Raw genomic sequence first — 14,205 nt, 5'->3', positions numbered from 1 at the left:
CCTTGGCCAAGAATTTATCATATCCTGGAATCAAGACCCCAGAGAAAATGAACAGAATATGTATTAAAGTTTAATCTAAAAGATACAACATTTTGTATGGGAAGAGAACAACATCTACTTTTTAATGCAGATCAGCTCAGTTTCTCCTTTTACCAATTCATCCCAAAGTATGAACTTGAATCTTAAATTTGTGTAACTTAAAGACCTCCCCTGGGATGACTTCTCCTAAAACTAGAGGGAAAAATTCATCTCTGAAGGATAAAGGCATACTTCTATCCAAAGAAACAATATCTGTTGGCAGGTTTAAAATAGCAATGTCTTCCTCCCTTCTCATCCTACTTTCTCCGTGGGTAACCATAAAGCATAAAGTTCCAAAAATATTGGAGTTTAGTCTCAGAGAAACTTGTTATGCACCTATACTACTTCACTCCTCCTCTTTTTTTCTCCTAATTATAAAACAAGCATTGAAAACTGAACTTGACTGTGAACTCAAGTTGAGGAGTAATACATTTTATTTTGGAAATTTAAGCCAGAAAACACAACGTTCAGACCAAGAAGTCTACATTGTGGCCATGTTTATGCATAGCTGAGGCAGAAAAATGGCTGGCAGTTACAACAATCACATGCTTTGTGTTTAATGGTTACCAGAAAGGAATTAAAGCTATAACCTCATATAAGTACACAATAAGACACCTTAGAAGTAACCCAAGAGAACCAGTGTGCAAGCTTCCAGACTGCAATGCAGCATGCCTATCCTATGAACGAAATGAATGGGGTTACTTCCATCATTTCCCCTGAAGAAATGCATCAAATAACACTGTCAGCCAAGAATCCAACAGGAAATAGATGACACGAATAAAATTAGAGTGTTTAATAAAGGGATTATTTACAAAAGTGAGAAGCTTAAGGAAATCACACTTCATAATACAGTATCCGTGGGGCCAAAAACAGTGGAGAGCTCTTACTAGGCCAGTCCTGAAAGGTCTTATGAGCAGCTGTGGAACCAGGAGGCAAAGAGGACTCTGTGGAGACTGCTGCCCAGGAGGACCTAATAACTTTATCATAGAGTACCACCAGCCTATGGCAATCCCACAGGACTGGGGTGAGCCAAGGGGCTACACACTGATATAGAGTTATCCTCTCTGGTTCTGATTTCCTGCAATGCTCTCCATGGCTGAACCCAATAGGAGCATTCTATACTGTCAGTATCTCAGAGCACAGAGCAGGAGAAGGGTGCAGAGTGTACCTGGAAAGACACACCTATGTCCTACTGAGTCAAATGGCAGTTTTAGTCTTCCATTTCTGCCTCCCATACAATATAGCCTTATTGCTATAAGAAGAGTCTGACATTTGATCAGACACTGAACAGGAAACCAAAGTGATTAAATAAAAACATTAGAACTTAAATTTGATAGTTTTTCCACTTACGATTTCTAAATCAAGACATGAAATCAAATAGTTTGGGGTTTTGTTCACAGCATTTTGCAGAATATTAGATTGGACAAGTAGGTAAAGTCTATGCATATGAAATTAGATTCTATTTTGTAGGCATTAAGTTCTGAAGAATTCTGTGCTGGGGAATGCCAAGCTCTGATGTGCACATTTTAAAGAATACTCTGCAGTAGTTTGAAAGGTAATTTGGAAAGCAGTGTGTCTAGAGATAGTAAGGCTATATGAGATATTGAGGACAGTTGGGATAGAGAGAATGGATATGAGAAGGCTTTGGAGGTAGAATTATAGAATTTGGCAATTGATTAAATATGGGCATTAAATTAGGAGCCAGAATGACTACTAGTTATAAAAAATGGTTGGGGGAGAGAGAGAGATAATAGTTCAACTTGAAAGATAAAGATCTTCACATGCCTATAGAATCCAACCAACTGGACATGGAAGTAATCATGTAGGGATTTAAGCCACGGTTTGAATGGAATCAGGCAAAGATGGAGCGTGGAAAAAAAAAGATGGTCAAGAACAGAGCTTTCGCATTTTGAGAAATCAGACTCTTCCTACTTTAATGCCATTACTAATCTTTCTCATCAGACTGTAAGCTCCCTAAAAACAGAAACTCAGCTAGTCTTGTTTATGACAGTATCTCCAGCACCTAATATACTGCCTGGAACCTGGTAAGTGCTCAATATGTATTATTATATGAAAAATGGGTTCAATCTGGCTTATGAACATAGGAGAGGATGAGGTGATCTGGGAACTGAAGCAATGTAGAAATCGGTGCACTCCAAAGGATTCTCCCACCTAGGCCTCTTTTAAGGCTCATCATTGAATTTGCGGTTCCTTTTCCTGGCTGGCTCTTGAAGAGAAATTACAATATATCTTCTTTGCTTCTATTTCTGTTTTTAAATTTCTCTTAATTCCTACATTTAAAACTTTGTATCAGGTCTTTAAGAAATTAGTAATTTTAATGATGCTGCTTTATTCAGTTTTTCCTGTAAAGAAAACCTTTCTCACATTTTTCTTTAAAACCAGAGGCCCATTGAAAGGTTGGAAAGTAATCACCACCAGACTAGTAGAACACATGGTCATAAATATGGACAGATGACATACTAAAAATCAGAAAGCACTTTAAGGACTCTGTATCTTAAAGCAGCTTTCTCCAAACCAGGGGAAAACTTAGTATACTCCCAGGGTAGTACTCCTACTGTGTGAGTGCCCTAAGACTTTCCAAGGGATACATAAAAGTGAAGTCATTTCCAGAACTTTGATTACCACCTGGATGCTTTTCTAAAACTCATTTGCCTAGGCAGGTGTCTGTGATCGAGGCTCCTGCTTCTGCTTTTGCATCCCCCTTTATGCCAGTTCTCATACACTTTAGAATGCATGAGAATCACTAGAGTGTCTGCAAAAACCCATACTGCTGTCCCCACTCCCATAATCTCTCACTCAGTAGGGTAAGGTCTGAGGATCTGCATTTTTCACAAGTTCTTGCGTGAAACTAATGCTGTTGTTCCAGGGAACAAACTCTGAGGACCAATACTTCAGACAATCGCTCCTTTTCTACTTTATAAAAAATAAATAAATAAATAAATAAATAAACTCACTACATGAAACATACCTCTTATTCATTCTGATTCTTAGGATACATTGCCATGGAATGCAAGAATTAGAACAAATAAAAGACAACTCACACTGAATAATTCTGATGCCAGTGTGACAAATCCTTTTTCAAACCAAGTGTTTATTAAAAGAAAAAAATTAAGGAGGACTTGACATGTCAGCTGAGAGGTAATTTGAAAATAACTTTTGATAGATCACTGTGATTTTTGACATATAACTCAGAAATTGCTTTAAAAAATGAGTAGCAGTGCACAATAAAACTATCATTTTCATCTACTTATGTAAACAGATTTTCTCGGTATTTAAATCTATCAAACAAAATGAGAGTGAAATGTGCTAAGCTATGCCACATTCTAGTTTTAAGGAATATTTCCCTATGGAAATGTGAATTGGGAAAAACAGCCCTAATTACCTCATTAAGACATATTCACAACAAAATTTTACAATTTGTGTAATATTTCAAATGTTATAATAGCTTTATATTGTCTTGATCAATTGTATATTAGTAAGCTACAAAAATAACTCAGTCCAGGAAAATTTTAATTTTTATAGGATTATGTTCACAAGGAAAAAAATTTAAACTTTAAATTACAAATTTTGATATACTTAAGTTTGATGGCTTAATAGAAGACTTCTAAGCATATAAATTTTTGATAACATTCTATAAGAGGAACTTAAATTTTAAAATTAATCCTAAGAAAGTAAAAATGAAAAATTTTTGACGGTTAATAAGGACTATTTTTAAAAGAATGATGAAGGGGGTCAAACCACTATGATATTTAGATTATTTAGATTCCACTGAATATATCTGAAAGTGATGTTATATGCTTGTTTTAGAATGGCAATATTTAAAATAGGTCAAAAATTACATCCTCTATCATTGTTTAACTTTATGATGAGAAAAAAATTTTTGTTGACAACTTAAAATGTGAGGGGTACACAGTTTTTAAAATTTTAGAATAAATACTATCAAAAATAATTTAAGACTTACTGCCTAAGGCAGTAAACTTTTAATCTTCAACAGGGATCATTTGATAGACTCAGACAGAATGCTGAATTAAATTCCAATTAAAATCCAGGCTTTGCTTATTCTGTAAACACCTCAACAAAACCATTCTTGTTCTATTTTGGCATTTGCTCTTTCTTGTCCAGCTGGGATCTAAACATACAGAAATGAGTAATAATGGGAAAAGATTATACAATCTTGAATGACTCACTCAAGGACCTTTATAAATGTTCTGTTTAGACTTGTTTCAGAAAAGAATCATTTGGGTGAATTCTGATTTGTTTAGAGCAAATGCAAGTTGCAATACAGTAAAAAGAAAGATGCACCAATATCAGTGCTAACATACATTGCTGACCTTTTTTTTTTTTCCAGAAACAATTTCACTGCATTTCTAATATTAGGAAACATAAAGGAAAACACTTTACAAATGTTGTATTCATCGCTGAGTCTTTAGCCACTTGATAATAACATCTTTTGCCCTTATCTAGAATATATTTTCTCTCATAAATTATTTTCATGGGAAATAGTCATGAACAAGTCATGCACAAAATTAACCCTGAACCTTTTTACAACTACTTTTTTTTTTCTCTTTATCTGCAAGCTCCATGAGTTTATTGTACATGATATATGATTTCCAGGCAAATAGCTTAAGGCTATTTCAGTTTCTACTCTTGGTACTATATTGAAAACTTACCTAAGATCAGCAAAGGTCTACTTACTATCACATTAAAATGATGCATCCCTCCTTATACAGTCTCTTTTACCTCTTCAGTAATACAGCTACCCTGGAAGACCACCTCTTCTTAAATAGCCTCCAACGCAGGGGCACATTCTTCCCTCTGATATGACACTTAACCTTTAAAAATGGACAAAGAACCACTTCTTGCTGACTTTGACTAGTGTAACTCTTTTTTAATGTCTCACTCTGTCCCAGTATTCTGAACATCCCATAGATTCTGTTATTTGTACCTAGATCCACCAATAATCTAAGAAGGGTATATATGCACAATTAATATAAATTCTTATATATTCCCTTGGATCATATTTAAATTCTATGTAAAAGATATGACAGAGTGCACACTAAAAGGACAGGCTCAGAAAGGAAAATAATCTCTTCTCTTCCACACTTATTCATGCCAAAATCCCTGTATATTTTTGACATTTCTAGAAGAACCTTAAAATAATTTTCAGCTCACCTTTGACCTTTATATCTTTGCTATAACTTCAGAGCATAAAATGTATTGATTGGTTCTTCCAGATTATCAATAAATCTATTGAATAGAATGGTTCTATGATAATTTCCATGGGATGCAGCCAGTATAAAAGCTTTATGTAGGCAAAATCCTGTCTATCTCATTCACTGGTGAATCTTCAGAGCCTATTACAGTGCCTGGCACACATTAAATACTTAAATAATGAATTAATGAAAACTGAAGGAATGGATGGATATCTGAATGGATGATAACTTTACATTTTTGAAAGTTTCTGATAATTATTTACATATGATTTCCTCACCAGTAAATTAACCTCTTAAATGTGTAACAATCAGAGATATAATATTTTATATTTTTCTTGGAAATGCTGTGTAGGCTGTAGGGATTACCTGCTTCTGCTACATACTAACTGCATGACTTTGGACAAATAATGAGCTCTCTGTGCCCGATTCCTCATCAATCAGTAATGATGACCCCTGTTTCATAAGCTTGTTGTGATATATTACATGTAAAATACTTGCCTTGGTTCCTAGGAAGATTTCTGTGATGTGAGCTATCACTTTTTCCATTGCATATTTTTCATATTTGAAATTAATACATAGTATTCAGATAAAAACATTATCAGAATTATTATCGCAACCTTTGTGGGTATATATATAATCATTTCTTCGCTTGCCACAAAATCATTTCATCCAGGCTAGACGCTTGCTCTCCATGATGGAACCAGAATGTAAAAATGTTGGTGCACATTAGGATTTAAAGTTGTAAATAACCAGACCAGTCACAGTGTAGTAAAAGAAGGATTTTAGGTTTCTTTGGTGAAACAAAAGCAGATATAAAAAGTTACAAAGATTTTAGATTTTCATTCACAAAAAAAAGTCATTCACATTTTACACTATACACGTTATGATATAAATACAGGAAAGTATTATGTGCATTGTAATGAGAAAGAAAAAATAGAAACCTAATAGATAAACACAGTGTTGTTCTGTGCTCTAAAATACCTAAAGGTGGATTACATTTAATGCAACAACCAAGGGAACCTGCTTAAACATACTGTGTATTATTGTAGCTAGAGTCATTCCTTCTAAGCCAAAGAGGTTTTATGAAAAAGAATCAACATTGGGCCAATCCCTGGGTGCCCTTTTTCTCTTTTTCTATATGCATTTTATTTTTTGTCTACTCTTCTTCAAGTTGCTCTAAACTGAAATTAGGGAAAGAGTCTTAATTTCCATTACAGGTTTTTCTTTAAACATTAAATTAAGTGGATAAGGATTCAAAGTCATCTTCAGCAGTCACTTTATTCAAATAATGGGGAGAAAACAGAGTGGGAAGACATGGGGAGAAATGTCAACACATACACTCCACCTAACAGGAAGAAATGCCCGCACTATTTCTATATATTCGCTCCTTTCTTAGAATGGGCAAACACCATTTGCTAAAAGCTATATACTTTTCCACTCTTTTCATAATAAACACTTGATGCATTCTATCCATCACATTATTTAATCAGGGACAAAGTACCTATATTATATGATTCCAAATTGTGTGAGGAAAGTAAAAGGCTAACACTGAAAAATAACTACCATACTATGTTCATTTTCAGGTCTTAGGGAAAATAACATCCAATAAATTAAATCAGTATGGCTTACTTCATTTATTTATGTATGCTTCACAGCTGCAGCATTCATACATGAACATTCAAAACTTTATAAAAGATTAAAATGGTTATATATACAAAATTTCTTTTTTCTTTTTTTTTTTTTTCCATGTGTGTTGTTTTAACAATCCCCCACCCTCCAGAGCCCTAGGTCTATATCCATATGAAATGCGTTGATCGGTAACCTTACGAGTTAGTGTTATGAAAGCCATTAAAAAGTAGACCTGGTTGAGTTAATTATTAGCACTTTGACCCCTAAAAAATGCTCCTGGTTACAGAAAAGTCCTCCATTCAGGCCTTTCTTGTAAGTGAAGAAAAAGGAATGCAGCAAAGAAGAGTTCCACATTGGAGTCCCTAGTTCCATCAGGATCCCATTTGCAGCCTTTAGCATCATGTAGAAGCAAACTGCACCTATGGCTGAGATGGGTGCAATGACCTACAAGATTTTGTGTTTTCTAGCTGTCCAGGAAAAGCCATCTTCAGTCTTGCTGACAGTCAAAGAGCAAGTGAAACCATTTCCAGCCTAAACTACATAAAAGCAGCCGAACCAATGATTAAAGACCGCTAAGGCTCCATAATCATCATTAAATATGCCCAAACTCATTGTGACTTTTTATTTTATATACAGGATTAAAATCAACATTAAATCATCTTATTTACATGGCCATCGGTGCTGAAATTGAACATTTTAAATAGTACAGTAGGCTGGTTTACATTAAGAAATGGACTGCACTGAAGGCAAATAGAAAACTAAAGAAATTCGATAGGCTGGAAATGCTTACTTTCTGCTCTCATTTTCTTTCATTTTGTCTGCTGTCTTTTTGAATGCCAATACTTTCATTTAAAATGTTTTGGGAGCACGGCAACCCAAAATGACTGAATGGTGGTCCAAAACTCCAAACCAACTGATAATTACTTCTCGAGGTGATAGGAAAGGCACAGGAAGTTAGGACTTTGGCTGAAATGATGAAAACACATGTTCGCCATTTTAGGGATCAGCGCCTCGACTCCTGCCACCTCCGGCTCCAACGATGATCATGTTTGGATGTATTTATTGAATTGTCCTTTGCTGATGAGGAATTTTTAAAGTATTTCATAGAGTAAGTCCTTTGGTATGCAGATGCTACATGGAAGGAAAGAAAGAAAAGAAGAAAACACAACAATATTACTTGCTCCATACCCTAAACTGCCGATACCACAGCCGTAAAATGAAGGTGTCTAGTAGTTGTTATAGCACGGTAGTCCATTCTTTCTAAAGGACCACTTACGGTTCATGCAGGTAATTTTAGGTATAGCCCATCTTCCATTTCCTAGGCACCGGATGGTTGGAAGGTGACGTTGAATGAAACCATCTTTGCAGTGGTATCTAATCAGGGAGTTGATTTCATAACGAGGTTTCATCTTTCCAAAGGTCTTGGCATTTTCTACAACAGGGGGCTGGCCGCAAGCAACTAAAGGAAAGCAAATTGGGTTACTTCCAAATAATCTAAGTATTTCAGCTAATATTGAGTCTCTTATTTTTCTCTCTTTCTTTATGGTACCAAAGTAAGCAACTTCATCAAAGGCAATCTGTCAGAATTAAGAATATGAAATTTTTCAAGAAAAAAATTCAACGTTGAGGCTCTGGGCCTACTTTGAATCTCAGATTATGCCATCTTGAAATTTGTTTTATTAAACAACCATAGGGATAAATGGTCATACATTCATCTATCCCTCTGGAAGGGCCACTTTTCTGACGAAAATTCCAAATTAAAAAGCATATTGTCTTCATCACCATCCCTAAGTTTTTATTTGTTAATTACCTTCATTGGGACAATAATGAATTTAACTATTACTATTACCTCCTTATAAAAACTTACAATCTACAGGCCGGTCATGGTGGCTCATGCCTGTAATCCCAGCACTTTGGGAGGCCAAGGGGGGTGGATCACAAGGTCAAGAGATTAAGAACATCCTGGCCAACATGGTGAAACCCCATCTCTACTAAAAATACAAAAACTTAGCCAGGAGTGGTGGTGGGCACCTGTAGTCCCAGCTACTTGGGAGGCTGAGGCAGGAGAATCACTTGAACCCAGGAGGCAGAGGTTGCATTGAGCCAAGATTGTGCCACTGCACTCCAGCCTGGAGACAGAGCGAGACTCCATCTCACAAAACAAAACAAAACAAAACAAACAAACAAAAATCTTACAATCTACAATAACATTATAGTTTTGAAATATGGACAAAGACTCCTAAATACAAATATCTTTTGGTTCCATTTATGTTTATTTGCTCTTTTTTGTCTTCTGTATTGGGACAAGAAAAAGAGACCGTAATATTCATGCCTGAATTTCATAAATACCGTAATGAATATAAATTTAAACCCTTGAGACAGGTAAATGAGGGTAAAGCTTGGAATTCTTAACCATCATTTTAAATTTACAATGAAAAATTATAAATATCAACAAACAGCAATAATATAAGTAACAAAAAAAGAAGTAGAAGTAAAAGAAATATCTTCATTTTAAAGTTCAAAAGCTTGGAAAATTGATTTAATTGAATTTGTGTTAACATAGTTTTATTCAACATTAGCACACTTATTTTAAACGATATACTTTAAAAAAACAACTTTGATTAAATTATTATATTTTCCTATATATCTTTAATATGAATGTAACTTAAATATAATTTTCCCTAAGTGGAAATTTCTATTGTTTAAGAATTCTGACACCATAGGCCAACAAAAACATGCCACATTCTCTCATGAAATATTGCAGATATTCAGTGGGAAAATGATTATCAGAAACCTTGGTACCAAACATTTGAATGCCAACATCCTAATATTAAAAGTTTACAGTTATTAAATATATTTGCATATTCAGAAGACTGTTTACAACCATATTCTTTTGCAATGACAAATTTTGGTTTAATTTAAATGTTTGGTTCTTCTAATTTACTTCTGCTTGACCTCAATCTGGATACCTGCACACTTTTTTTTTTTTTACCTTTTAAGTTCAGGGGTAAATGTGCAGGCTTGTTATATGGCTAAACTCATGTCACAGGGGTTTGTTTTACAGATTATTTTGTCACCGGGGTACTAAGCCTAATACCCAATAGTTATTTTTCTAATCTTCTCCCTTCTCACACCCTCCACCCTCAAGTAGGCCCCAGTGTCTGTCCTTCCCTTCTTTGTGTCCCTATGTTCTCATTGTTTAGGTCTCACGTGTAAGTGAAAACATGCAGCATTTGGTTTTCTGTTCTTGTGTTAGTTTGCTAAGGATGATGACCTCTAGCTCCATCCATGTTCCTGAAAGGGACATGATCTCATTCCTTTTTATGGCTGCATCGTATTCCATGGTGCACACTTCTTTTATTGTAATATGAAAAGCCTATACTAGGGTCCAGATAATAGCAAGTATCAGATGGAATAGCAAGTATCAGATGGAAGACCAAAGTGATAGAGAAGGTTAAAAATGATCAATTCAATAATTCAGTATACTTGATTTGGTGCTAACAAATTTGAAGTCATTTTTATAATTTTGAAGAAATAATTGTATAGATTTCTTCTAAAACTAAATATGAAGACTTATTAAAAAGCTAAAATAATTCAGTGAGTGTGGTATTGTCAAGGACAGGAAAATAGACCAGAAACAGATTTATACACATATGCTTGATATTTAAAAGAGGCAACATGGCAGAGCAGAGGGAAAGTGTAGTCTTTTCATTTGAACACTTGTGTATTCATATGGAAAAAAATAAACTTGGTTCTGTACTTCAGAGAATACATTAAAAATAAATTCTAGATGGTTGAAATATATAAACACAAAAGGTAAAACTATAAAACATTTAGAAACTATAGAATATCTTTATGACTTCAGGATAGTGTCAACCAAAATTAAGGCTGTTGTAGCAGAAATAATTTGATAAAGGTTTATTGGAAGCCAAATGCAAGGATCTACCTGGGAAGACACACCACAAAGTTGGGCATATTCCAGAATCTGCTACAGGTTGGAAGGCTTTTATGGGGAAGTTCAGAAGGGAGGCCAACTCCTCAGACCCGAGTCGTGATTTTTATTGGAGGGTACAATACAGAGGTTATAATCATTGGCTACAGATTACAAAATTCAAGCTAAAATGCTCTATGTGCAAAACAATCAGTCAAACTTCATGATTCACAAACAAATCAGTGTTTTTCCAGTGTCAGTAGGCTACATATTAATCAGTATGTCAACAGTTTAAGGAATTCATGATAAGATTTGAGGAACTCACGATAAAACTGTTTACTCAGGGACAGGATGTAAGCCATGAATCATAAGACCTCCCCAAGGTGGATTAATTTGGAAGCCTGCCAATGTGACCTGTAGGTTATCAGTAGGTAAAGATTTCTTAAAATATAAAAGAGATTAGATCATAAAGGAAAAAAAATCAATAAAATTAAGAATTCTGTCCATCAGAAAATATAAGGTAAGGGTGAACTCAAGTGACAAACTGGGAGAACATATTTGCAACATATAAAATTGTCAAGGGATTAGTAACCAGAATATAAAAAGAACTCCTACAAATTAGTATGTATAAGATTATAAGTAAACAATTTTCAAAAATAACCAAAAGATATGAACAGAAACTTTACAAAAGTAGAGCTTCAAGTGATTGATAAATATATGAAAAGATATTCAGAGAGACGTATCAAAAAATGTGAATTAAGTCACAAGATTACATTTTATACCCACCAGATTGGCAAAAGTTTCAAAGTCCAATAGTGCCAAATGCTGGAGAAGATGTAGAGCAACAGGATCTATCACAGATTGTTGGTGGGAGTGAAAATTGGTACCACCACTTTGGAAAAAAATTTGGCTTTTTAAAGTAGATTTTATGGTACATATATCTTATGACTCAGCAACTTCACTCCTGGAAATATATCTTACAGAAACTCACAAAAGTTGACCAAGAACAAGTTAAAGAATGCTCATAGAAACATTGTTTATAAAGGCAAAAACAGTGAATATAACTCAAGTGTCCACTGACAGGAGAATTGATAAGTAAAATGTTGTATAGTCATACAAGCAATACAATACAGAAACGAAAACAAAGAACATGCCACTACATGCATCAACATGAATAAATCTCACAGACATAATGCTGAACAAAAAAAGAGCAAAGCACAGAATATATACAGTATGATTCCACTTATTTATAAGTTCAAAAATGTAAAAAACTAAGTAATTTATTGTTTAGTGAAACAAGTGTATATCATAATAGAAAAGGGAAAAGCAAGGGAATAAGTCATTATCTCGGTGGGAGTTGAGAAGTAAATGGATGGGATTGAGAGGAACCCACAGGATGCTCCACAGATGTATGGATAGTATGCATTGAGGTGTTCTTTTAAAAAATATGATTTTTTATATATATTATAATTCTTTGCAAGTATTTAATAGTTAATTAAAAGGAGAACTACGTAGGTCTGTAGGTTTAAAATATCTAAAAGGAGAAAAGGGTATCTTTTTAAAAAGCCTAAAAACATTTACAAACTTCCCCAAAGTACTGACTAGCAAAGAATTGACTGCACAAATATAAAAATCAGTGAGTAGGGGAGATAAAATACAAAAATAGGTTTTTTTTTTTCTTCTTCTTCTTTAATGAGGTAGAATCAGTATTTTATAAAATTTGTTCTCCATTGGGAAAGTAAACAATCATGGTGTTTTTGTGAATCTTTTTTGGTATAGGGTAGTGGTTCTCAACATGGGTCAGTTTACCTCTTCTAGAGACATATGGCAATGTCTAGAAACATGTTTGCCTTTTACAAGGCAGAGGGGATGTAAAAGTGCTACTGACGTGTAGTATACAAAGGGCAGGGATTATGCCAAACATGCGTTAATGCACAGGATAGCCTCTTAAAATAAAGAATTATCTGACCAAAAATGTCAATAGCTCTGCTGTTGAGAAACCCTGCTATAGGAAAAAATAAAATAGGAAATGTAAGAATGTATAAATCATAAAATGAAAAGTATGACTCCAGGGACCATTTGGAGACAAATGGCAAACATGACATTTGGATAGAGACGAACAATTTAGTAAAGTTTTCCATGCTGGAAAAAGAAAAACAGAAAATACTTGATTTGCTATTTTTACGAATCCCATCACAGAGGTGCTAAAGTAAGGGATATGGTCAGGAAAGCTTCTCATGTAGAAAAGGTATTGAGAATACGTTCTACCCTGTGTGAGAAAATAGCAGAGTAACGTACTCATTGCTAACAGCTGACCTTCATGAGACTTGGGCTTTGTGTATGTCAGTGTTCTCTTTCTTCTAATAGAATTTCTCAATTATTGGGGTTTAAATCTTTACTAAAATATTTATAGAGTGTGATTTTTAGTTTTATTATTTTTGTATCCAAAGACAAATAAATCAAATAGGTTTATATTTTACATTTGTACTTTGTACTCTTATTTGAGGTGGGTAAAAGTCTGGGTCTAGGGACTAAATATTCATGTGATAACACCATTATTAATTGCAAATATGTTAAAATAGTTTACAGAATTTCTATTTGTTTAGGGAAAAAGTCTGTACAGCGTGCTTTAGAAATTGGCCAATGATAAACACACCTTTTAAAAAATTAGCTTTTAAAATATTTTCTGTTTAATGTTAACTAAACAATTCTCATACAATTTACATTACACATGTTCTTATTTTATCTTATAAATATTCAACTACAGATATAAGAATGGCATTTGTGTTCCATAGTTTACAAGCATAAAATAAACTTCTAAGGGAATGATTAAAATACTCAAATGCCTACAGAGACCAGGCAGTTGGCAAAAAACAGTGCCAATTATAATCCCAAAAGACACAATCCCAAAAGTCATAATCCCAAATTTTGAAATTCCTGAAGACCAAAATCCCTAGAGGTTAAAATCCCTAACATCTAAAGTCCCCAAAATCATAATTCTGAAATATGTTGAAATCCTGAAAGCCAAATTCTAGGGAAGGGATTAGTGCATTTTTGGTTGTATGCAGGATAGTTATATCATGTCAGGAGGAATCATTATATTACCTTGTCATTGTCTTTATTTGGAAATTTAAATAATGGTTTAACAAGATGCATATGGGTGCCAAACTGCAAGGGGTAGACTTGTGGACTTAATTTTAGGTGTCAACATGACTGGATTAAGGAATACCTAGAAACCTAAGAGAGCATTATTTGGGGCATGTCTCAGGGTGTTTCCAGAGAAGATTAATGTGTCAGTGTGAGTGGATGAGGTGGGGAAGATCTGCCCTCATT

At 34.3% G+C, this 14,205-nt stretch overlaps 1 protein-coding gene across 4 annotated transcripts in view; it reads right to left on the bottom strand.

The window, feature by feature from the left end:
* Positions 1-6,078: 6,078 nt before the first annotated feature.
* VCAN (versican) overlaps positions 6,079-14,205 on the bottom strand; it is a 110,514-nt gene continuing 102,387 nt past the window's right edge. For all 4 annotated transcript variants that reach the window (XM_011944220.1, XM_011944222.1, XM_011944221.1 and 1 more), the window contains 2 exons: positions 8,218-8,400; positions 6,079-8,072 (listed from right to left, as the gene is read on the bottom strand). In XM_011944220.1, the coding sequence (XP_011799610.1) occupies positions 7,945-8,072; positions 8,218-8,400 (311 nt within the window). In that variant the 3' untranslated portion in view covers positions 6,079-7,944. The remainder of the gene's footprint in view (positions 8,073-8,217; positions 8,401-14,205) is intronic.

Source organism: Colobus angolensis, unplaced genomic scaffold (assembly GCF_000951035.1).
Source record: "Colobus angolensis palliatus isolate OR3802 unplaced genomic scaffold, Cang.pa_1.0 Scaffold23, whole genome shotgun sequence".
Classification (NCBI taxonomy): Eukaryota; Metazoa; Chordata; class Mammalia; order Primates; family Cercopithecidae; genus Colobus; species Colobus angolensis.
This window is presented reverse-complemented; position numbering and strand designations above follow the sequence as displayed.